At 40.7% G+C, this 23,372-nt stretch overlaps 1 protein-coding gene across 1 annotated transcript in view; it reads left to right on the top strand.

The window, feature by feature from the left end:
- Positions 1 to 364: 364 nt before the first annotated feature.
- C3H8orf34 (chromosome 3 C8orf34 homolog) overlaps positions 365 to 23,372 on the top strand; it is a 166,933-nt gene continuing 143,925 nt past the window's right edge. The window contains exon 1 of the mRNA XM_037382037.1: positions 365 to 917. Within this exon, the coding sequence (XP_037237934.1) occupies positions 849 to 917 (69 nt within the window). The 5' untranslated portion in view covers positions 365 to 848. The remainder of the gene's footprint in view (positions 918 to 23,372) is intronic.

Raw genomic sequence — 23,372 nt, 5'->3', positions numbered from 1 at the left:
TAAGATTGTAAAATAATTTAAAACAATAATTAAGGAAAAGCGCTGGCCGTAGACCCTGCACCCCCACTGCACGCTGGCCGAGCGACTCGTTTCACTCCCCCGCGACCCTCCACCTGCCGAAGTTTCCGAGGGCCGGCCAGGCCCCTCACGCCCGCGGGCCGCGGCGCTCGCCCCGCCCGAGGGGCTCCCAGCCCGGGACCGCGCAGGCGGCGCCTCCGGGGAGCGGGAGCCGGGCTCCGCCGGGGGAGAAGCCCACCCGCGGGAGGGCAGGGGAGCGGCGGCAGGGGGAAGGAGGCAGCGCAGCCCCCGCCTCCCACCCGCTCTCCTCCCCCTTCCCGCGCTCCCGCCTCTCGTGCGCCGGAGCCCGGGCGCCGCCGGCCGCGGCGCTGCCGGGAGCCCCGGGCCATTGGCTTCGGGAGCGGCGCTGTCGTGAGGGCGGCAGCTCGAGCCGCGGCTGCTCCCGTAACCAAGGCGCTGCCTGGCGCGCGCGCACCGGCGGGCAGGCGGGCAGGGCGCGCGGAGCGGCGGGGCCCGGGGGCCGCCTTTGCAGCTGTGCGCCCTGCGCCGTGCTCCGCTCCGGCTGCTCCCCGAGGGCAGGCAGCCCGCCGCCGCCCCGCGCCCAGTTCAGCGGGCGACTGGCACCCGGCTTTACCCACCCCCCCACCCCCCCCCCGGTTACCTGAGTTAGCTCCGTCCCCGGGACTTCGGGCTGCCGCCCCTTCGCAGCGCTTTCCCCCGCTCCCGCTGTGGCAGCCCGTGGGCGGCGGGGGAGTGCGCCGCGAGCAGCCGGAGGGACTGCAGCCGCCGCCGGGGGAGAGGAGCTCCAGCCCCCGCCTCCGGAGCTCTTCATGGCGTCTCACCAGCAGACCAGGATCCAAGCCTACCTGGAGAAGAATAAGATCGGTCCCCTCTTCGAGGTAAGGTGCGCTCTCGCCGCCCGGCTCCTCCGCGGCGAGTGGGGGTGGGGGTAGGGGTGCCCCCGCGATGGCTGCGGCTCCCCACGCCGCACAGGTGATCGCAGGGGCGAGGACGAGTTTGAGGCGCCGCTTCGGCCTCTGCCCGGCCGGGGAGGGGAGGGCAGCGCCGGCACCCCCTGCCCTGCCGCGCCCGCAGCGGGCGTGTGCCCCCCCGAGTGCCGGGGCTCGGCGCAGCCCCTCTCCCCGGCTGTCCCGCGGGCGCGCCCCGCTGCTGCGCCCCGCCACGGACGCGCCGCCCCCCGCTTCACACGCGCCCGCGCGGGTCGCGATGGTGGTGCCCCTCGCCCTGCCACCCTCCGCCCCGGGAGCGCCAGGCGCCCCCGCGGCGCGGTCCGCCCCGCCCCGCCTCGCCTCCCCTCAGCGGCCGCGGAGCCGCACGGCGGTGGGACGGCGGCCCGGCCCCTGCCGTCGGGCCGCGGGGAGCCGCGGCCCGGCTCACCCTGTGCGCGCCGTGAGGCGGGGGCGGCGCTCCCAGCCCCCCCCGGCCTCCAGGGCGGCAGCGCTGAGCAGCGAACCGCGAGGGGTGGGGGCGAGACCCGAGGCGCTGTCCCTCCGTGCCCGGCCAGCGGGGAGCGAGAGGGGGTGCCTCCCCACCGGGAAACCCGCCCTCTGGACCGGGCGCTCGGGAAGAAATCCGTCCTGCGAAAAGTCTGTGTCGATGATGTTTTCTGAAATTTTTATCTGCAGTCGCAACGCTTGGGAACCGTATTTTTGCTGTAGATTTTCCCTGGTCTTCCAAAGAGGCACTTGGATTTGTAGATGCACGGATACAGTTATCTTACTATTTCTGTGCAGAAGCTATGAATACTTAGAATTTAAGAGGGCACTAGAGCAGTTGTGATTATTACCATTTTACCATCCTGTTTCTCATGCAGTTTTTATATCTAAATGCACATACATTACACTTCTGGCAGTATTACCCCAAGACACAAGCCTGCCTTTTCCAGTGTTTAACTTGTTCTCAGTCAAGCTTACTACGTAAGGAATCTCTTCGATTCAGGTGTGGTGGATGCTTTGTTTTCACTGTATGTTTTGGGTAGCATTTGCCAACCATCATGAGAAAGGTTCAATTTTTGTGGTAAAACTGTTTGCTATAGGTCAGTTTTTATATTTTGCATGGGCTGATGCTGTTCTGACAGATTATGTTGGCTCAGTGTCAGGGTTGTTAGATATTTTTATTCCGTAATAAATGAAGCCCCATTTGATAGAACAGCAACTGGGTACTAGGGAACAGCAGGTGATTTTTCTAGTTCTAGAATTCAGAGAAACTGAAATATTTGTGTGGGTCAATTTCTGAATAAAAGGCTATTCAATCAGCACAGTTGCTAGGGCTGTATATGTAACTGACTCCTGTGTATCTTAGTGGGAATTAAGTGCCTTGGGGTTGTTGAGGAGTTAGGTCCTTGACAGATGTCATTTTCTGCTAAATTTTCTTAACCCATTGTTTTACACATTAAAATTCAAACAAATTACTTGACATCACTGTTCTGAGTCACTGTGTTTTAACCTAGTTTCTCAGTAGTGTAAGATGCTCATCTCAGTTTAAATAGTGGGATGCTTTAGTTGTCAATAGTGGAGGAAAAAATGAAGAAGTTGTATTTGTTACAGCGTTTCATATATCATTACGTATTTCGCTAATCACTATAATGTAGGAATTTTGTGGTAGAAACGATCTGTGGAAAGCTCTTTGCATAACCTTGTAAGCTGTCTACAGGTTGTTAGTGGACTCCTGTGTACCAGGAAGAGATTTTTATGTGAAATCCACTTAGACCTGAATACTACGGAGTGGATTTAAGATACAGGGCTGTAACATTCATGTAGCTGCTTAATGTAATTTTGATCCATAACACTGGGAGGAAGTGGATTGTCATTCTTGTTTCCTCCACTTCCTGATTAGCCATTTAAAATCTACTTGTATAGTTAATTTTGGTGATGTATTTTTTGCTCTCAACAGTTTTTGAAGATCTACAACCTGAGCTTGATCTTGTAGCCCTTAGTAAGGGGAGGGTATGTATTTGAAGTTGATGGGAGTTGATCAAAGACTATGCATTGGGCGAAGCTTATGCTCTATACTGGTATTCCTGTTATATATGCATTGTGGTGTGTCAAGAATACTGTGTGTTCACTATCAGATATATTCACTAACAGATCAGGTTTTTATCTCTCTGAAAGTCTTGACACATGGAGATACCTGTGCTTCCTCTTTCATTGAGGAACAGCTAGCATTTTCTTATACCGCTTTTGGTTTGGATGCTAATTAATCACTGCTTGTCATGGATGACAGCCATCTTTTTTTGCAGTGAGTACTAATCTTCTGATACCAAGTCAGAACAGAGCGGACTTGGATTCAGTTTTCTGCAGTGTTACTTGCTGAGCAGGTTGTGATTGTAATTGCTCAATATATGCTTCAAGCCAACATTTTAGGGAGTGCATAAAGTAATATTGGGTAATTGAGGGCAGTGACAAGAAAGAAGAAAGCTGAGAGAGGACATGCAGGCTTTCTGAGATGAAGGCAAGGATGGTGGTGCATAAACATATTATATTGTGTACACAATGAATGATCAGTGATCAGGAGGATTTTACACCGCAGCTCTTAGACAATGACACAGGCATAGTTACCTGATGGCTGGGACAGTTGTTGGTTTCCTGATGATGAAGTACAATTCCCCTGCATTACAGTCATGAGCAGAAGATGCTGTTAGTTACTAGTTGGTCACTCTGTTCAGTTGCTTGCAGTTATCATGGTAGTGTCTCTTTTCTTTGTTCTGTCGTGGATTTGTGGACACCTTGTACAGTGGTTAGGGCCTTTCATACTTCATTAACCAGCAGTATCTACTTAAAAACATCTGGTCTTTTGGACTTCATCTTTCTTTTCTTCGTGGTTGTTTTTTGGGGTTTTTTTGTGTGTATGTTTTTTGGGTGGGGGTTTTTTGGGGTTTTTTTTTTTTTTTTTTTATTTTTACCTTTAGCATGTGCTGCATATGCATACGAGTTCAGTTTTCTTTGCTGAAGTTTTCTGGTGTTTGATAGGTGAATTGTCTTTCTAATTTGTCTAAAAGAGAAGTGTTCAAGAGAAGTGCTGACATGTAAGATCCAGGAAGACTGCAGGGCCCTCCCTTGGTTAAAAAGTTGTTTCCATCTCTGTAAAGAAAAGTAGGAGTAACCTTCTGGAGAAAGAATTAATGAGTTTAGGCTGACTCAGCAGGCATCAGTCTTCTACTGACTACCAATACCTGTTAATGGATAGTAGGAAGTCCTATCCACTAAGCTATGAATGGTAACATGCAGATTCACTTGATTCCAAACATTTTTACCAGTTAAGTTCTTATTTATATCTTAGAAGTGGGAAGGAAGGTGGGTGGGAATTAGTGTGTTCATCTGAGATTGTGTCAATTTTGAGATTTAAGCCAGATTGCAAAACAATTTTGATACTTTAGCCTCATTTCCCCCTTGAATGTAGGTCCTCAAATCGTGCTTTTTCAATACTGTTACTTCTTTGCCATTTCATCTTACAGGTCCCTAAGGTTTTTGCAGGTAAAATTCCTGTGAACCTATAGGTCAACTTCTAAATGCCCCAGGATATGCAGATGTTGTTAGTGCTGAAGGTAAGGCCTTAAATTAACCCTTTAAATTCCATCAGGTTTAATGAGCTGGCTTATCTCGTTCTGTGTAGGTTTTGTGTCTTTGTGGTTTTATTTTTTTTTTCTTTTGCTTTTGAAAGTGGAGATATCTCTGTAAGAGATTATTAGCACCTGAAAATACTGTGGGTAGACACCTAGTTTAGATTTGAGAAATGCCCTTTAGAAACACCTCTCTTCTGGGATTTTTGTGGTAACATGTAGCATAGCACTACCTGGGGTTTTTTTAGTTGGTTTTTTTTTTTTTACATTTAACTTGGAATGCAACAAGAACTCTAATGAATTATTTCTGTGATGAAGCTTCACTGTTGTTTTTTTTCAATCTTTCTAAAATGTGAACAGGAGGTGCGTGCCTAAAATTGGCTGGGACAGAGTATTCAGAATGAGCACCCACTCATTTCTGTCTGAGTGAAGTATTGACCCACTTTGCGTTCAAGCATCCAATCCAACAAATTCTTTTTGTGTGCTAATAATTTCAGTGAATAATCCTGCTGCTTGTGAGTATTCATACATCTAGACTTCTGTATGACTATTTTTTCAGCATCTAGTTGTGTTCTCATTTGGGCAACCTGACAGTTTCTGTGAATTTGAAAGCTGGATCAGCACTCTGAAGAACAGACTGCAATAAATCTTCAAGAGCTCTGAGATAAATATAGTGTTTTGCAATGTTCTTATTTATAGAACTGCAGCTAAAAATCATCCGGCAGGTACATTGTTGTTATTCAAACTAGAAGGTTGTAATTTCTTTGAGTTATCAAAAGCCAAAATAACTCTTCCCAAACTAAGCATAGCAAACCCCTGGTTACCTAAGATTTTTTCTTGCAGTAATGTAGGTTTAGAACTATAATTTTTATTTTGAATAACATAAAGGGTGTGTTCATGTTACCACACTTACGCTGTTTTCTTTTAACAGACAAAATTCCTGAAGCAAATGTAATACGGAACTAATTTTTTTTTTTTTTTTTAATTTACGGTGGTTTTTTTTCCTAAATGAGATGGCATTACTGGTATATATCATGCACTGGCTTCCAATATTTAATTTAAATAAAATACCTATGCTTCTGACTTAAAATTTAACACATCCCAATGCACCTGTTTTGTCACTAACAGTATTTATGGTGTACCTTGTGACTGAATTAGGCAATGTTGGGGAATGAATTTTTGAGTTTGCGCTGTCTTCTGAAGGAATGTTTGCCCTCAATTCTTAAATATACAAATGTAGACACAGTGAATTTGAGCGTCTCATTTACCACTTTAAGATTCTTCACAGTATCAAATTATGTTTTAAGCTGCAATATCTGCAATGTGAGTGATAGGGATGCTCTCAAAGAGCATTGTTTTCTTTTGAGCTTGCTCATATCTTTTATTTTATTTTGGTATTATGCTTAATTGGTTAGATTCTATTGCTAGCATGAAAGGGACTGTATTGTGGATGATGTGAATTTACATAGAGAAGCATTTAATTTCAGGCAGCTAGATGGAGCCTTTAGAAGACCCAGGTTTTTCAGTACTTAGACATTGCAAGAATCATTTTAGGTACTAACTGATTACCCAGCGACATTGTTTCAGCCTGGTAGTCCCTCTTTCAGAGGAACCAATATTAGCTGTTTTTCAAAGGAAACCAGCAGTGATCTAGAAATGCCACAGTGTAAGTTCTAAATTTTTTTGTTGTCTGCTACAGCAGGACTTAATGGTAGCCTTGATGTGCACCAAAGTAAAAGACCTGCTTACGGGGGATGAAAGTCAAATGGGAAAAAATGGTGCAGAGCTGTCCTTTGCTTTTCAGAGAATTCACTGTGCATACTGATAGTTGCCTTGGTAAAGTTGTCTTTAAGGCAAAACAAGTGAAAAACCCTAATTTAAACTATAGACAGACTCTTTCCATTAACAAACAGTTCCATGAGCAATGGCTTTATGCTTTTTGCTTGGATTTTCTGGTGACCAACAAGATGCAAAAGTTGTCAGAAATTTGCCTTGTAGATGAGGCATTCATTATTATTCTTCCCTGTGGAATCTGGGTTTAAGAAAATAGATTGTTTCTGAATGAAGAAAATCGCGTGTTTTGGTCTTGCTACCTGACTAGTTAGTCTCTCAACATTTGAAAGAACTTGCATTTTTGTGATGTCTACTCCTCTGGGAATGTTTCTGAAATTAGTTGAAGGTTTAAAAAGATATTGGAAAGAGAAAGTGAAAGATATTACAGGTACAGGTATGCATTTGTGTGGTCAGACACAGATGATAATCACATAAACCTTGTTTCCACAGTGGCAAAAATATTACATGTCTGAAAGGGAAATGTGGGCTTTCCTAATTGCTTTTTTAAAAAAAATTCCTTCTTGGCACAAGACAAAGAAATAAAAATCAAAGTTATATCCTTTGTCTAATAGTAATAATCAAATTTGAAGAATTGTATCTAAAATAGGGAATAAAAAAATGGAAGAATCATAACAACTTCCTTTTGTTACATTAACTTTTAATGCTTTTAAACTCTCAAAATGACAATTACTTTGCTTCTTAATAGGGGGAGCAGAAGGCATAACTAGCTTGCCATAAAAAATAATTGAGAATATGAGAGGTAGTTCTGAATTGAGTTGCTCTTACCATCATGTACCAGCAAAGCCTGGCTGCTCAATGCTAAGGTCTAGAGCTAGCAGATGTTTGTTTAATATAAAAGAAAATAAAACACTATGAGTCTAATGTCTTTCCTCTAGGACGTGCACTGGGACAGTGATGATTTTTAATTTTTGTCTGGCGACCCCTGTAGTAATGAATCAGTCTGGATCAAAATAAGCCAATTACTACTGCTCTTTTTTTCTTTGTGTTTTATCACATTATGAAGTCTCTTCCAAGTTTTGGGTGATACTTAATGCATGCTGTTAATTAAACTTGAAGTAAGCTCTGCAACTGTTTTGTTTCTTTTGATTAGTTCAGTCTTTTGGTACAAAGGACAAAAATAAATGTCAAATATTAAATTTAAAAAAGTTAATGGCTTTAACTTAGTCTTTAATTTTTTCTAACATGTTCTTTGCTGTTACTGATTTATGCTTTTCCAAGTGGGCTAGATGCTATCTGTACCCCAGACTTCGCAGAAGTCTCAGCCTTCTAGTTTTGGAGCTTCTGAGAGGGAAAAGGGCAGCTAGTACCTGAACTGGCATTTCTGCCATGTGTGATGTGCTGCTTTACTGTCCTGGAGCAAGTGGGTTTTTTAGATGCTTTATCTTGGCCTTCACTAAAAAGACACAGCTAGAAAGACACCTGTTATTAGTGCTTGCTGCTTTAAAAAGTGTTACTATGTAAATGGAAGCATTAAAAAATAGCGTTAGAAACCTGATATTTAAGAGCATTTTAATATCATGTTCTTTTACAGTTCACCTTTTAATTTTGAAGGTCTAATCAATACCCTTTCCCTTTGTTCAATGTCTTTTCTTCCCACTTGGTACTTTGCATTTTATGCCTTGTGTATTTAAATTAAGAGGTGGAGAGTGATAATTTATAATTTTCATTTGCCTAGTGATTTGTTTGGTGGTTGGGTTTTTTTGTGTTGTGGTTTTTTTTGTTTTTTTTTTTTTTGTCTTGTGATATTTTATTTGTTTGGAAAGCATATGTACTTTTGTATGAGTGAGGGTAATGGAGATGGTTTGTTACCTCTGGACTTCAAAGAAGTGCTTTTTTATGCTCACCAACTCTTGAACAGACTACCCAAATGCCATAATGTAATATCTAAATAAAAATGACTGTATTCGGTATTATCCTCCTTGCACGGATGCACGCTTTCTTATTCTCCTAACTGTGAAATATGGGAGAGGGATATCTTCTGAGTTAAAAGATGCTTCTCTGCCTGAAACCATGAGAAACAGTTAAAACCCAGCTGAAAGCAAAATAATTTTCAAATGGATTTATTAGGAAACTGTTGGCCTCCTGACTAAGGCAGTGTGCTGCTTCAGACATTACTGAAGGTGATGAAAAGAGCAGTTGTTTGGTAGAAGAAGCAAGGATTCATGAGTTTAATTCTAGAATACAGGAAAAGAGCATGGCGCTGAAAATGCATGCCTATGTCTTTGCCGAGACAACCCAACATCCATATTTGCTCTAATATAGAGGGTAATAGCCTTTTAAAAAGCTTGCAACAGACACGTCTTTGATGGCCTTAACTTTTATGTCAGGTACCATATGCCACACTGTGTTCATTTCTCCTTCGGCTACCCAGATTCATTGAATACCTATTTTTAGTTCCATCCAAAAGTGTTCAGGCAGAGTCGTTAGGCTGAAGTTATTGATGCCCGTCTGGCTTTGCTCTTCTGTTGGTTTGGGCAGTTTTCTTTCCCTATTCACATAAAATTAAAGTATTATACTTGCATTAAACATAAGAGTTTCCAGTGAAACACCTCAGTTTTGAACATAACTTTACATAGCACTGTAAGGAAATGTGTTACAATTACGGGAATGCCCATACAAAAGAATGCATGTGAACTTGCTTACCCATGGTGAGTAGAAGCCTGTTTTACATTAGCCACCTCTTAGAAAATTTCTGTCCAAAGGGTGAGTGGAAATTGTTACCTTCTTGTGTATTTACATGAAGCATTCTTTCTCTCTCATCATTTTGCCAGCTCCCTGCAATATTCAATGAGTAAAATCACTCTATTCATGTACCAGATTTCTTTATAGTGGCTGGAACAATATGCTTATCAAGCTCATTTGTTGGCTTCTGGAGGAGCGGTTTTCTGGGGCAGGAATCATGAGAGTTTGGGTTTTTCAGCTGTTTTGCAGCCTTTTTAATTGAATCATTCCTCCTCTCATAGCTTGTTTTTCCGCAGACACTCTGGTGGTTTAGTACTCAGAACTGCAGGTTGTGAGCCAGTTGCTGCAGCTCCTGTTCCTCTTCATTGCTGGCTGCCCGTTCCTGCTGACCCTTGTTCCAGAACTGGTGGTTGTCTTATACTACAGTTACCCAGTTTGTGAAGATGAAATAGAAGAAAAGAAAGTCTGCAAAGAAGTTAAAAGTGTTGAGTTGGTTTAGCTTGGTGGATCACCATGTGGTCTGATGAGGAGCGAGACATTAACGAAGGAGAGAAAATGTAGTTGGCCAGAGGGTGAGGGGAAGGAGAGGAGCACAGCTGCTCTTTTCTCCAGTAGCAAGCTGCTAGATGGGCATAAGTGATCTCCAGCCCATGAGTTCTAACTAACTGCTTAACCTTGTATACCTGCAGCTTGTGTGTTTGTTAGCTTTATAGGGATCTTGGCTTTTAAAGGTGCATTTCCACATAGGTCAGGAGAATGCCATGAGGCCCAGCCCTGTCCCTTCTGGGAAGGAACAGAAGAGGGAATTGAATAATTAGTGAGGATGGCCTAACAAATTAAGAGGAAATGGACCATATGAATGCACTGAGCATGAAAGTGAGAATAGCAAGGAAATGGAAGAGGATGGGATGACAAAGATTAATGCTATATTTCCAATGTGTGTTTTGTTTTGGTATTCCCCCACCCCCAGTCCCTACAGTGAAATGGTTACCTGGGATCTGTACTTTCTTTTTTTAAAGCTTCTAGTGCTTGTGGTTGCTGAGAGTATAACTGAAGGGTGAGAAACATGGGGCAAATACAAGAAAATGTAACTTATTATCTAAAGAAATATGCATGTTTTGCAGTGTCTGACTCTTACTTCTAGTACTTGATCTTGGCAATAAATTGCCAGGGAGTTAAAGTCATCCTTAGCACTGCTGTTAACACTGGCTGCTGTGCCACAGACTCCTTCATCAAGATTGCATTACACTCCAATTTGAAAAAGGCATTGTGTCTCTGCTGACATTTGTGAGTGGAGAGGTGAACTGATGATTCTGAAGGATTCCTCTGGTCAGGTGTCTATCGCAAAGAAAGAAACTGTGAATGGTAAGTTCCATGTTTATTTTGGTGTATTAATGCAGAAAAACTGAGCTGTATTGTTGACAGCAGAATTTTTCCTAGCAGTCTAAATAGGTGGAAGCTGTCTCTTCTGGAGACTTGGGAGATGTAGAGTTGGAATTGGGGGGCATGAGCGTAAGACTAGTTTAATTTGAAGGAAAAGAAAAGAGAGAGTCAGGATAAGATTGCTGAATTTATGTGACTGGGTTTACTGGCATTTTTCAGACTGAAATGTGTGTGTGTGTGTGTCTGTGCCCACACTATGCAATGCATATAGATGCTCTGAAGCATTGGGACACACCTGAGAATCCCATGTGCGCTGGACAAAAATCTTGCATAAAAGCAGTAAGTGTTGTTACGTTCCTGTTCAAACAAATCTTAATAACTGCACATGTCCAGGCCAGTTGGGCATCACACGCTCAATACACCAAATGTGACCTGAGTATTCATCTTCCTAAGCATTCTGAAGAATCTTGTTCTTCCCGCATAATCAGGACAAAGCAGAGATGTCCAGAGAAATGCAAGTTGAGCACAAAACCAAAATCAGCAGCTGCCGAAATTCCTGTCAGTGTGCCATCATGAAACATCACCCCTAATTGTGCTAAAGATGAACTCTGCAGGAGTAACCTTGGAGAGATGGCAGGCTGCAACTCACTGAGTATCTTTTTAAGACACATCCTTTTGCATGATGTAGAGACCCCCGGGGGGGGGGAAACTTTTCAGAGCTTCTCCTAAGTGTGCCCTGGTTCAGATAATGTCAGTAGATAATAATGCCTATAATCTAATGCAAAGTGTAAGATAGTGGAGCTCTTTGGAGGCTTCGCAGTATGTAGCAAAGAAGGGATACACAAGGAGAAGACTAAATTGCTAGAGTAACAGATTTAATCTTGATTTCTTATCCTGTAAAGGAGGAATACTCAAAATAAAAAGACAGCTGGGAAGAAAAAGGAACAAAGGTAAATAAGAATGCAAGAAAGTTGGTTTTGTTCTGTGTTTCCCTATGATAATAGAAAAATGATTAGAAGAATGAAGTTGTCCAAAATGAAGAGCCACTTAACATTTACTTAAACTCTGAAGAAAAAGTTAAGAAGTCAAGAGAGAAAATAAAATAGACAGTAGTTACGGTACTGAAATGGTAGCCAGTTATCTGGCTGCTGTTCCTACTTCTGCTACTGCTGTCCCACTGCATTATCACATACTAGTCTGTACTTGAGTTTCCCATTCCTTTGTCTGTCTTGTTTGTCTGCACAGAGACTGCAAACCCCTCTGGCTCTTGCAGTCTTCACACGGTATAGGAGTTTTCCCAGCAAGTCCCTGAGCTCATTATGGCCCTTCTGCTTCCTCGTCTTTGTGCTGCCTCAGTGCCTGGTAGTGCTATTAATCCCATTAATTGGTGCCACACATTCAAAAAAATTGATTTCTCCTCCCTTCTCCCCTGCTTAGTGTGGCAGTTCAGAGCATTGACAAGTCTCAAGGCTGCAGTGCAGTCCATGTGAGCACATTGTGTTCCTACAGGGAGCCCAGCTGCAGTGGGTGAGGCCCTGATTTATGAGAGGAAGGCCTTCACTGGTAACCAGGCAGATTTCATCTAACATTAAATTAATAACAATCAAATCATCAGGAAGCTTTAATTGGGCAATCGCTGTCAGGGTTGGGAAGTTACTTTGCTGTGTCAGAAACAAACAGAAACGTACACCAGTGATCTGCAGGCATTCTCTAAATTAAAAGCACTAGAAAATAAGATTAGTGATGCTTTGGCTGTTATTAAAAATAGCTCTAGAACCCCAAAACCTATCACATACTCTAAAATTAACCAAATCTCTGCTTCTAGAAATGATTTCAGTTGCCTAAGCCATTGCAATCTTGATGGTAGAAGTGTCTGCTGAGAAATTATATTCCTAATTACAGTTCTAGGTACAATTCAGTTATCTGTCCTTAAAAATTACTATTGCTACCCATTTGAAGTTTTTGATCGTTAGTACAGTAGTACTTACTGAAATAACCACTGAAGGCTTTAGCTTTCTTGTCAAATATACTCCTTTAGTCCTTTGTTTGAAAACCTAAGCTGGAGGACAGTTTGTGGATGTTGCAGGTTATGTCTTGGGTAAGTTAGTGAGGGCATGCTGACTAGATCCGTGGTGACAGTGTACATGGAGGAGATAGTCAAAGTTCAAGTGACAATTTTTAGAAATACACTGGTTTTGTGTATGTGTTGAATTTTCCTTGTTGGGACTAGAAAATGTTTTTAGTAAGTAGACCCATATGATGTAATTACTAGAACTCAGTAGGTTTTTTTATGACTCCTTCTAAAGCTATTTTTCTTGCTTTTTCTTCTCTTGGAAAAAATATTTATTCATTAGCTTATATTTTTGTTATACAGAAACCAGTATTAATATTTTTTCTTATTTCATACCTATGCTTTGCATAATGTAAAAAATACTTTAATACTGCAATCAATTACATAACTTAGCTAATCTATAACTATAGAGTGGAAAGCGTATCCTGCTTATGTAAGCTGATACTTATTTAGCTGTCCCCATTATCTCAGACTTACTTTATTTGTGGGCATGATATGATAAGTGTCAGCCTTAAGCCAGTGCAACCAATTCACTTGTCCTCCCAGACGCCAAACAGAAGTGTCCAACAGCCTCTCATTTCAGAGAGTTTTCCAGCTTGGTATTGACATAGTTCTCAGTTTTCAACGGCTCTTTAAAGCTAGTGTGAACGAGGTTTTCCACACTACTTAGGTGAGGATTCTGTTAGGACTTGGGCATGCAAGTAACTTTATAATGGAAAAAAATAGGTAATCCCTGTGACAAATCATGAAGGTAAACTATATGCATGCTTCAGCTTTTTCCAGTAGCATTACATGTGAGTCTCATTTTCAGCCATAAGTGCTGGTAGTATGCTGAGAGGTACAAAAGAAAGATCCAGAAAGTTGATTAAGAGTAGTTGGGTCACTTATACTTTAGCTTAAGTCTTCAGATATAATTTGTATTTGTCCTCAGGATGCACAATATGCTGCTTAAATTCCTTTATAATGATACATTGATGAGCAGATGTAAGGTCTGAGAATGTAAAATTTATAGCCAGCATTTCTGGAAGATAGGGACTGATAGCAATGTACAACTTGGAGCTGGGTAGAAATATTTTATTCTTTTTTTATTGTTGTAAAACACAGCTCCTTTAAACCTTTAAGTCAGATGAATTGAAATGTTTTGTTAAAGCAACCTGTAGTGGTTTTGTGATGAGTTGACTTTCATCTGAACTTCCTCATTTGGCTGAATTGCTTGATGGAAATTATAGTTTGGATGTCTCTTAAGCTCCTACAAGCTCTCTCTGTGGCTTGACTGTGCTGAGAACAAACTGATAAATCCTGTGTGGACAACATATGCCTTCAATATCAACGACATTAATTCTATCCTTCCTTTTCATGGTTCTCTTTCACATTGATCAGTAGTGATCGAAAGTATAAGCCATCCACATAGAACTAAATCACTATACAGGAATGCTAAAGTAGGGTGTATAGTTTTGGGTTGGTGTTTTGTTTTCCAGAAGTAATGTCAGAAGAGTCTATTGCTGATGGATAAAAATGTGAGCATTAGTATTTGGGTAGAGCTAGATTACTGCTTTAAATCTGAAATAGACACCATGAGAATAGACAGTTATGTCTGTGATGGTGTTTCTTTCTGGATATGGACTATTAAGTTGAATGGGTATTCTCAGAACCTTCAGAAGGGTCTTTGGACAGATTTTTCGACTGGGAATAGGTAGGCATTTACTCACTGGAAAAATATAGCTGTATCTTATGTCACATTACTGTTTGTGTTCCACTGTAATTAAACCCTAGGTATTTTGAGGGTTTTTCCAATTTTAACAAATTTGAAATAATTGGATGCATTTGAATTTAAGATACTGCAAATAATAGCTGCTATACTGCAAAGGTGCTTGAATGTTTTTTTTCCATGACCACTTATACAGTGGTTTTGTCTAATATTTGAGCATATGAAAATTGACCATGTATTACACAAAATGGGATCTCGCCATTCTTGTAAGTCCTTAAAATACAGTTGCCATTGTAATAATCAAGAAACCTTTATCATAGCACCTTTTTGCCCTGCATTCAGTGGAACATTGAATTAATTTCTTCTATTTTTTTGTGATATCAAAAGTTTTTGTGAGCCTGATGTATATCAATAATACAATATATATGTATATATACTTGTGGGAAAAGGGAATGCTTTCAGTGCTTCCCACCAGCTGGATGATTTTTGCATTTGATCCAATACTTGAGCATTATTTTTACATTTTATACAAAACCTGTTCAAGTAGTGATATCCAAGTTGAAAGTCAAACTGAATGAGCATTACAGAAAGTGTTTTTAAAGGTCTGTGTGATTACTGTGATGTATATACAAGTGAACCACAGTAAGTTTGTATGAGCAATTACAAACCTAACTTTCAAGTGTTTGTGGTGTGGTTTTTTTGTTTTGTTTGGTTTTTTTTTGTCTGTTTGGTTTTTGTTTGGGTTTTTTTTTTTTTACTTTGAAGCATACTTTTGTTTTAACATAGTAAATGAGATTTGAAAAACAAACATGAAATTTACCCAAATCAAAAATGAAGAAGGCAAAACCCAGTTATGTGCTCTTACAGTCAGGGACATTTACAGCAGAAGTGGGGTCTGCAGAATTCATGCAGCTGTAGTGTGGAGTGTTCAGAAATACACATTGGGCATTGGATCATCTCTTGTTAAACATGTGCCTGGCTGTAATCCATACTGTTCTTTCACTTCAGCTTATCAGTTGTCTTTTGCTGAAGAGTCATTTTCTGGGGCACCCTTTTCTAGGCATGATTATAAGACATCCAGCCTCTCAGAAGCAAGTGTCTTGTCTGAAGTGAGTTTTCCAGTGACTGTGCAGAAGTTGTATGGGGATCTGTTCTTCCTCAGGGTGCTCCAGAGGAAGTGACACGCTTTGCTATACACTGAGCCTGGAAGGTATGGAAGTAGGGTGAGAGGCTTCTGTCTCTTCTGATTGTGATCAGATCTCTCTCTGATTTGTAACATCACCTGTGTAAATGCATTTGTGTAGTGGTTAAAGGTATTTTTTTGGCTCTGTGATTTCAGTAGCCAACATGGGTGAAAAAAAAACTTTCAAGTTACAGTTCCACATGAGATGATGTAGCTGTGTTTCAGCATAGATAATCGATGTTTGGATGTTGAAATAACTTGATTAATGCAGGAATGTCCTGATACAAGTGTTTAGATTGACTCTTTGACACTGCATCCTCCAGGATTAAAATTAACCACAGTATTTCTTAAATAAACAAAGCTAAATGTTACTTAGATATTGCTGCTGTTCTTAATATGACTACCACCTTATGCCTGCCATTTTCTGTCTTTCCACGCTTTTCAGGGAATACAGTGGTGTCTTTTTTTTTTTTTTTTTTCCTTCGGTTTACTTCAAGATGTGCAAAAGGAATTTTATAGGTTATCCTTTCTTATACATATTTAAATCAATTATCTGCTGAAAAAATTCCACTATCTTTATATTGTGTTTTCATCTGCTGGCTGCAACAAGGAAAAGATACCCTATTGTGGTAGAAATTGTCCAGACGTATTGCAAATGAGAACTTCTGACAAATGGATTTTAAGTGTTATTTCAAGGCAGCACAAATTCAGTAAGTTAGGTAAGCAAGTAAATGTGTGAAGGGGATCCTGGAGGAACAGTAGTATGAGCACATGGTTTTGGAAAGTAAGCTTGGTGCCTGCTTTCCAAGTATAGGTGTTGTTTTGTAGCAGCAGTCAGTTAGGCAGCTTGTTACTCACCTTCAGTAGGCTCTGTGTTCTCCTGGATTCAGACACCGCAGCCTTGCCAGGTCTGTATGTATTCAAACCTTGACACTGAAGGGCCTACTTTTCAGAAGAATCCTGGATGGCAGCCTGGGGGGTTCTTCCACAAGGCCTGGGGCATATTTGGACAGAGACAGGGGCAGTGACTGCACCTTCTCAGGGCTCAGGCAGAACAATGAACCTGGTAGTGCCGGCAGGAAGCAGTTTGGGAGCCCCGGATGGTGGCTGGAGACATGTAGACCATAGGTGGTTCTGCACTCAGTGTTAACATTTCCTTCCCCTAGCAGTTTTGTTACGTGTCTCATAATGTGTTGCATACTTGATTCTCCGTGGCTTATGTTGCATTCTAAACCCGAGTACTTAAAGCCTGTGCTCTTTAGGTCAAAATGGACACGTGCATGTCTTTTTCCCTCTGTGTGCCTAACCTTGTTTGGTTTTTAGTTTGGTTATGATGGGATGTTCATTCTTAGAAGTTTCCGCACTTTGAGCATCAGAAGTATCTATTTTGATTTGACTTGAAATAAAGATTATCAATGAAGGCAAAGTATGTTAGAAATTTGTCAGAACTTTGAAAATAATATTAAGAAATAAAAGGTGTCATTAAAGCAGTTTCTCTGTCGTCTTGCTTGCTGATGGGGAAAATCATACAAGTAATTTTGGCTTAACTGATGGATGAAACAAATGCATATGGAAGCAATCACAGATGGATTTTACTTCCAGCTGAACTGCAGTTATTCATGTGTCTTCCCGATTGGGGCCGAAGATAAATTGAGGTACACTGATACTCAACAGAAATAAAATAGTTGCCAGTATCATGTCATCGCATGTAGTAGATAGTAGTACACAAAATGCTGGAAGATCCCCTGGAGTATAGAAAAAAAATTGGTCAATATTTTTTTTGCTATTAGTTAACATAGTTATTTAGCTACATATTATAATATTATTAAATCATGCATTCATAATAAAATTTTATTATTCTGTCTGTTGGCTGATGTCTTCTGCATAGCAAAAGTTTCCTGTATTCTTGCATTTAAGAAGACCAGTTCTTTTAATTCTGATTTCATTGTGAATTTTGCATATTTTTTTTAATCGGCGAAGTTCAAGTGTATAGGTAATTAAGAAAAAAAATCATCTACCTCTAAATGAATACAGGTTAAAATAACCAGTAATATAAAAGTGTTACTTGTAATAGTAAACAAGGAGATTTTTAGCATTTCCACTTGCAGTTAGAAAAGCACTGAGTATGAGCTGTGTTGAACCAAACTGAACGTGACTGTGTGTTCTCAAAGGCATTTAAGAGCTACTAGGTCTCTGCTTGCAGACAGTCTGCAGTGGCTTTGGCGATTATTCAAACATGATACTGTGCATCTTGTGTTACTGGTGAAAGGCAAATCAGTGTGTCCTTTCCTGGGGGGGGAAGGGTACAAGTAGCTTTAAGTCAATCCACTGCTTATATGTGAAATAACCTTCTGTCTTCCTAAAATGCTCTTTAAAAACAGCTCATTAGTCTTATTTAAAGAGTTCCAGCCACATTTGCTGTATAAAAATTCTGCAGATATAAAAGAAACCTTTGTATTTTGCTGTGGTGAAAATGAGTTTCCAGACTTTTCTATGGCAACAAATTCTGACCTTTCCAGTTCAGAAATCTCTGTTGTATTGGTGCATATTAAACATTTAGTTCTATTTAAAAAGCTGATTACAATGTTGGTATGAAGTCTTATGAGACCAAGTCAATCTCTCACAGGTAAATAAAAGGAAATTAAGATGCATATCTGAATAGCTATTCATCTATTCAAAGTGTATGAATAAAACTTGTAATTAGACTATTACCAACAATTGTTTAGCTGCTGTATTGAAGGAACATCTTCAAATGACGTGATTTAAATAAATTCTAACAATCAGGGAGCACCTGTTAACTTCATTGGAATTTGTTTAGTGATCATTACTTGAGAAAATTTAGGGTTAATTTGTGTAGGCAGCTAAAGTCAGGGTAATTAAATCTGTGTTAGAAATTCCCTACCTTGGATCTGGTAACTCACATTCTCAGTTTCATGTCACTGTAACTGCTGGTTATTATTTGAACTTCCGTGTGAATAGTTTAAAATTGTTGGTCAAGATTAAAAAAAAAATAAAAAAAATATTTAAATGCATAGAATTTATACAGAATATTTAATAACTTTGGCTACACAATCTGGACACCAGAACTCTTAGAAACAGTCTCATATTTTTCTTTCTGCATAACTTGAGTAAATGTAATGTTGTAGTGACACGACGTTAGTTGTATCATTTTTTCCACAGCAGAAGTAATACTGATTTGCCTTTTACAGATAGTGCAAGAGCTACAGTGCCTTGTTCCAAAAGCTGTCAGAGTAGAGCATCTGCTAGTGGACACTGGATAGCCTGAGTTTTAATTTTTCTGCTAACATGGGCTTGACTGTCTGCAGCTTCATCATGTCTGTTATCCTGTGGTTTGTATGTTATGTTAGTTGCATGCACTAGTGAAACCAGTGGAAGACAGTTGAGTGGTCGTTTCCAGAGGCTTCAAACTGTGGAATGCTCATCAGGCCAAAGCTCCATTGAAAATAAGGCTTTGATATCTTGAATGGGATTTTGTTGTGTAAAAGTGATGTTAACTTAAAGGGGTTCCCTAATGTTCATACTGCTGTGATGGCAGTTAAAGGACTTCTCAAGACCTCTTTTTTTAAAGAAGGCCAACAAAGCAAAAATCATTGAGGGTGTGATCCAAGGAAAGATGTACATTTAGTTACAAGCCAAATGCTAAAATTTCAGTGAAGAAATTCCAGGATTTGTTAGTGGCATTTTTACATTGGAACACTAGCTGGGTATAGTATGTTTCTCAATATGGTGATCCAGAAACCCCACATACTAAGCAAGAACTCACCCACAACACTAAATGCCAAACCACTAAGCAATGTCTGAAACATCAGCCAAATCTAGAGTGTCAAGCTGGAGTTGAAAGCAGGTGTTGCTGTGCAGTGTTTCAAGAAATAACAATTGCCTGTTTTCTCCTCAAATGTGGCTAGAACTGAAGCAGTTCTCCACAGTGTCAAAGGACTGTGTCTGTATTTTATCTAAAGGCTGTTTAATACTAGCCGCTGGACTGTCAAATCATGCTCCCTTTCATGTCACCGCCTGATTTATCTATCTGCCTGTCTGTCTATCTTACTGTGCAGTAGCACAGGTGTGGGAAGCAGCTTAGAAAGTTTCTTTCCACTGATAGAGCATAGCCTTGAGTTTAAGACAGTATCCTGTGTGGTGAGAGCTGTGGGTTTGAATTTCCTCAGACTGACGGTAGCCTTGTGTTGTATTTAGGTTCCAGTATCCTGAATGAGAACCAGAGCTCATATGCAGCTAGCAGGTATTGCCCTCACTGTATTTGTGAGGGGTCTAGTATTGGTCACGCATTAAGCATGGTCAGAGAACAGCAACTCCAGCAGACCCCTCAGGAATCTCAGGTGCCAGTCTGTCTAGTCTTCATTGGGTTTTGCAGGGTCTGAAAGACTTGTTGATGGAACAGTTCTGTGATTTTCATAGGAATCTCTTGTAGATCCTGTTATCTTCGAGTCTAGCACCTGAGTTACTAATCTTAACAACCGTTTACATCCCAAGACTCAATGACATGGACAGATGATCCCATAGTGGCCTTAGAAAACCAATTTTCTAAATTCTTTTTTTATGTCATTACATCTTTAAAAGTGAAATGCCAACATGGTAAATGTAATTTTGTAAATCTTGAAAAATTAGAATCTTTTATGCTGAACAGATCTCTATCTATATTAATCCAATCCTATTCAGAAACGTGAAAGCCAATCACGTTATCACCTCTCTCTTCCTGTAGCCAAGGCTACATGCCACGACTTTGTATGCCACAGAGGTATGGACTTTGTTCATGTTAACCTAATGTTCATTGGTACTTCCCACCTGCAGTCTCATGTAGTCCAACGGTGCCTATTCACAGTTGATACTTTAGTTATACTTCATAGCGTTTTGCCCCAGGTATTTGCATGTTAAAGCACATGCTATTTGCATGTGAAAGCACCATCCAAAGCCTTAATCAAGAAGGGAGACCCTATTTATTCAGGTTGTTTGGTGGGGTATTTTTTTGTTTGGTTGGTTTTTTTAGTGCACTCTCTCCACTCTAGAAGATTGAGGTCTGCTGTCTTTCTAAAAAGCACTGGTCAAGGCTTGTGTCTTGAATTTAAAATGTGGTCTAAAGAGATGGTCACAGAATCCCTCTTCTATTCACTTGCTCAGAGACTGTGAGATCCTATTTTCAGTATCCTGTTCAGCCTGCAGGGGTTAGACTCACATCTGTCACCTCCTTGCAGGTGAGGATCAGGTGAGGCTGTAGCATAGCTATTCAGGCAAGCTGCCTTGGAAAAGTACTCACATTGTGGTCACTTTCTCATGATTACCTTTGAGCCTGAAGTTTTTGGATAAAATACACATGTCCTTTAGGTGCATCAGATCACAAAGGTTCACTTATCATTTATGTACCTGGAATATTTTCAAGTCAAACTGGTGGTATCAATACTACAGAGATTGTCAAGATACAATTTTAGTTAGGGATAACTTCCATAACTCTCAGTTTAGATACTGAAATCTTTTACTGGCCCATAGTGTTCCTAGTACAGTCACACATAACCCCACCATCCTTGAAATTGTTATTTGAACTCTGGTAATAAAAGCTTACCGTCTTTTGTAATAAGCCATACTTAAAAAAAAAAAATTCCATTAGATTAAAGTCATCCATTAGATTGTGCTCATACTTCAGAAGTCGATGTATTATAAGGGACTCATATAAGGGACTCATTAAAGAAAGTGGATATTTAAGTGGACAGAAACATTATTTCTAATTCTAAATTTTTGGCCAGTGTACAATTCTAGTATCTTTGTTGAATGGGTAATTTGAAAACTGTTTGTACAGTAAAACTATCGAAGTGATAGGATTTGAACTTCAGTCCAAGGCCTGAATTAGGTGAAAGCCTCAAAATGGCCCAGAAGCCCTGATGTGGTAGGCTGAAATCTGTCCTGTGGACATTCCAATAAAACTAGAATTTCCAGAACTGCAGATTACTTAATTACTGGAAATCTCTGCATGTATATGTATACATACATACCTATGAGAGATCACTGGCAGGATTCGATGTTTTAAACTTAGGTCTGTGACCTTGGAGTATAGGTTTTTTTACTTGCACTTCCAATCTTTGCATTTATGTTAATAGGCTTATGCTAAATACATTATTGCTGGTTTGGTTTTGTGTTGTTTTGTTGTCTGCTTCATTCATGTGTGAGATCAGCCTCGGAAGTCTTCTTCATAGCTGCTGGTAGACAAACCTGTGGATAAATGAGCATTTGGTGGCTGATATGCTGAAACCAGCGAGCAGGCAAAGTGTGACTTGAGTGAAGGATCTAGGATTTGGAAACATATGTCTACAGCTCACCTGAGAGTCCTCAGTGAGCTTTTCTTCTCTCCAGCTGCGTGGGTGATGCATGGGTGACTGCTGAGCAGTTACCAGTGGGAAATTCCTTTTAGCAGTATGCGCTGTTAAATGACTCGCAGTGACTTCTTCCAGCAGTTGCTCTTTGGAAGAGCTCTGCTACTTGCTGGTGTTCTGCGTTGGGTGCCATGGTTTTGCATGCAGTCAGTAGCTTTGAAAATTGAAGTGTCAAAAAACTCCAACCATCCACGTTGTAAAAAAAAAAAAATAATAATTTTTAATGTCAACTGTTGACATGTATATGTCATATTACCATTTTGTATCCACTCCAATACTGCTATCCACAGGGGAAGTTGTCAGAGTACAATATTAGGCCTTTTAATGTGACTCTCACTGCCAGTTTTTGTTACACAACTTAGGAAAGTTTGACAGGATTTTGAAAAGATGAAATAAAAAGTGGAGAAAAATTATGTATTTCATTTTGAATGTCAATATTTCATGTATATGAAGAGTCATTTTGGTTTTGCGCTTGTTTTTGCTGGGGTAGAGTTAATTTTCTTCACAGTAGCCAGTATGGGGCTATGTGTTGGATTTGTGCTGGAAGCAGTGTTGATCACGCGGGGATGTTTCAGCTGTCGCTGAGCAGCGCTTACATAGTCGAGGCCTTTTCTGCCCCTCACCCCCCACCACCAGCGAGCAGGCTGGGGGGGCACAAGAAGCTGGGAGGGGACACAGCCAGGACAGCTGTCCCCAACTGACCGAAGGTGTGTCCCATACCATGTGGTGTCATGCTCAGCATATGGAGCTGGGGGAAGAAGGAGGAAGGGGGGAGCATTTGGAGTGACAGCATTTGTCTTCCCAAGTAACCATGACCTGGGATGGAGCTCGGCTTTCCCGGGATGGCTGAGCACCTGCCTGCCGGTGGGAAGTGGTGAATGGATTCCTTGCTTTGCTTTGCTTGCACGTGTTGCTTTTGCTTTACCTATTAAACTGTCTTTATCTCAATGTACGAGTTTTCTCACTTTTCCTCTTCTGATTCTCTGCCTCATCCCAGTGGGGGGAGTGGGTGAGTGGCTGTGAGGCTGAAGTTAAACCATCACAGTGATACAAATTTGACTGGCTCACATGGAAAATTCGTGGACGATGTGTATTTCTGACTTCTAAGATACACAAGCTTCTAAGCCTGTAATGTCAGATTTATGTTATTGTAATTTTACAGCAAGTACATGTCTTTTACAAACAGAAGGAATTATGCATTTATGTTTTAGGTAGATTTTGCATTGCATATTATGAATACATTAATGAATATATGAATTACAATGTACCTCAGTTGTCCAGTTATTACAATTATAATGTATGTGTTCTGTTGAATGTATGCTAAACGCAGGAATTTTTTTTCTTGTTTACATATATACTCATAATAATAAAAAATAATTGAATATACTCAGTATTTTCAGCTATACATATTTTGTCCCCATATGTCTGTATTTTTTCTGCATGAGACCAGAAATCCTGTTCCTAGAAGGAATTCAAGTTACTGTATTTAAGCC

The sequence above is a fragment of the Falco rusticolus genome, chromosome 3 (assembly GCF_015220075.1).
Source record: "Falco rusticolus isolate bFalRus1 chromosome 3, bFalRus1.pri, whole genome shotgun sequence".
Taxonomy (NCBI): domain Eukaryota; kingdom Metazoa; phylum Chordata; class Aves; order Falconiformes; family Falconidae; genus Falco; species Falco rusticolus.
Note: the sequence above shows the minus strand (reverse complement) of the source record. Positions and strands in the feature narration are given on the sequence as shown.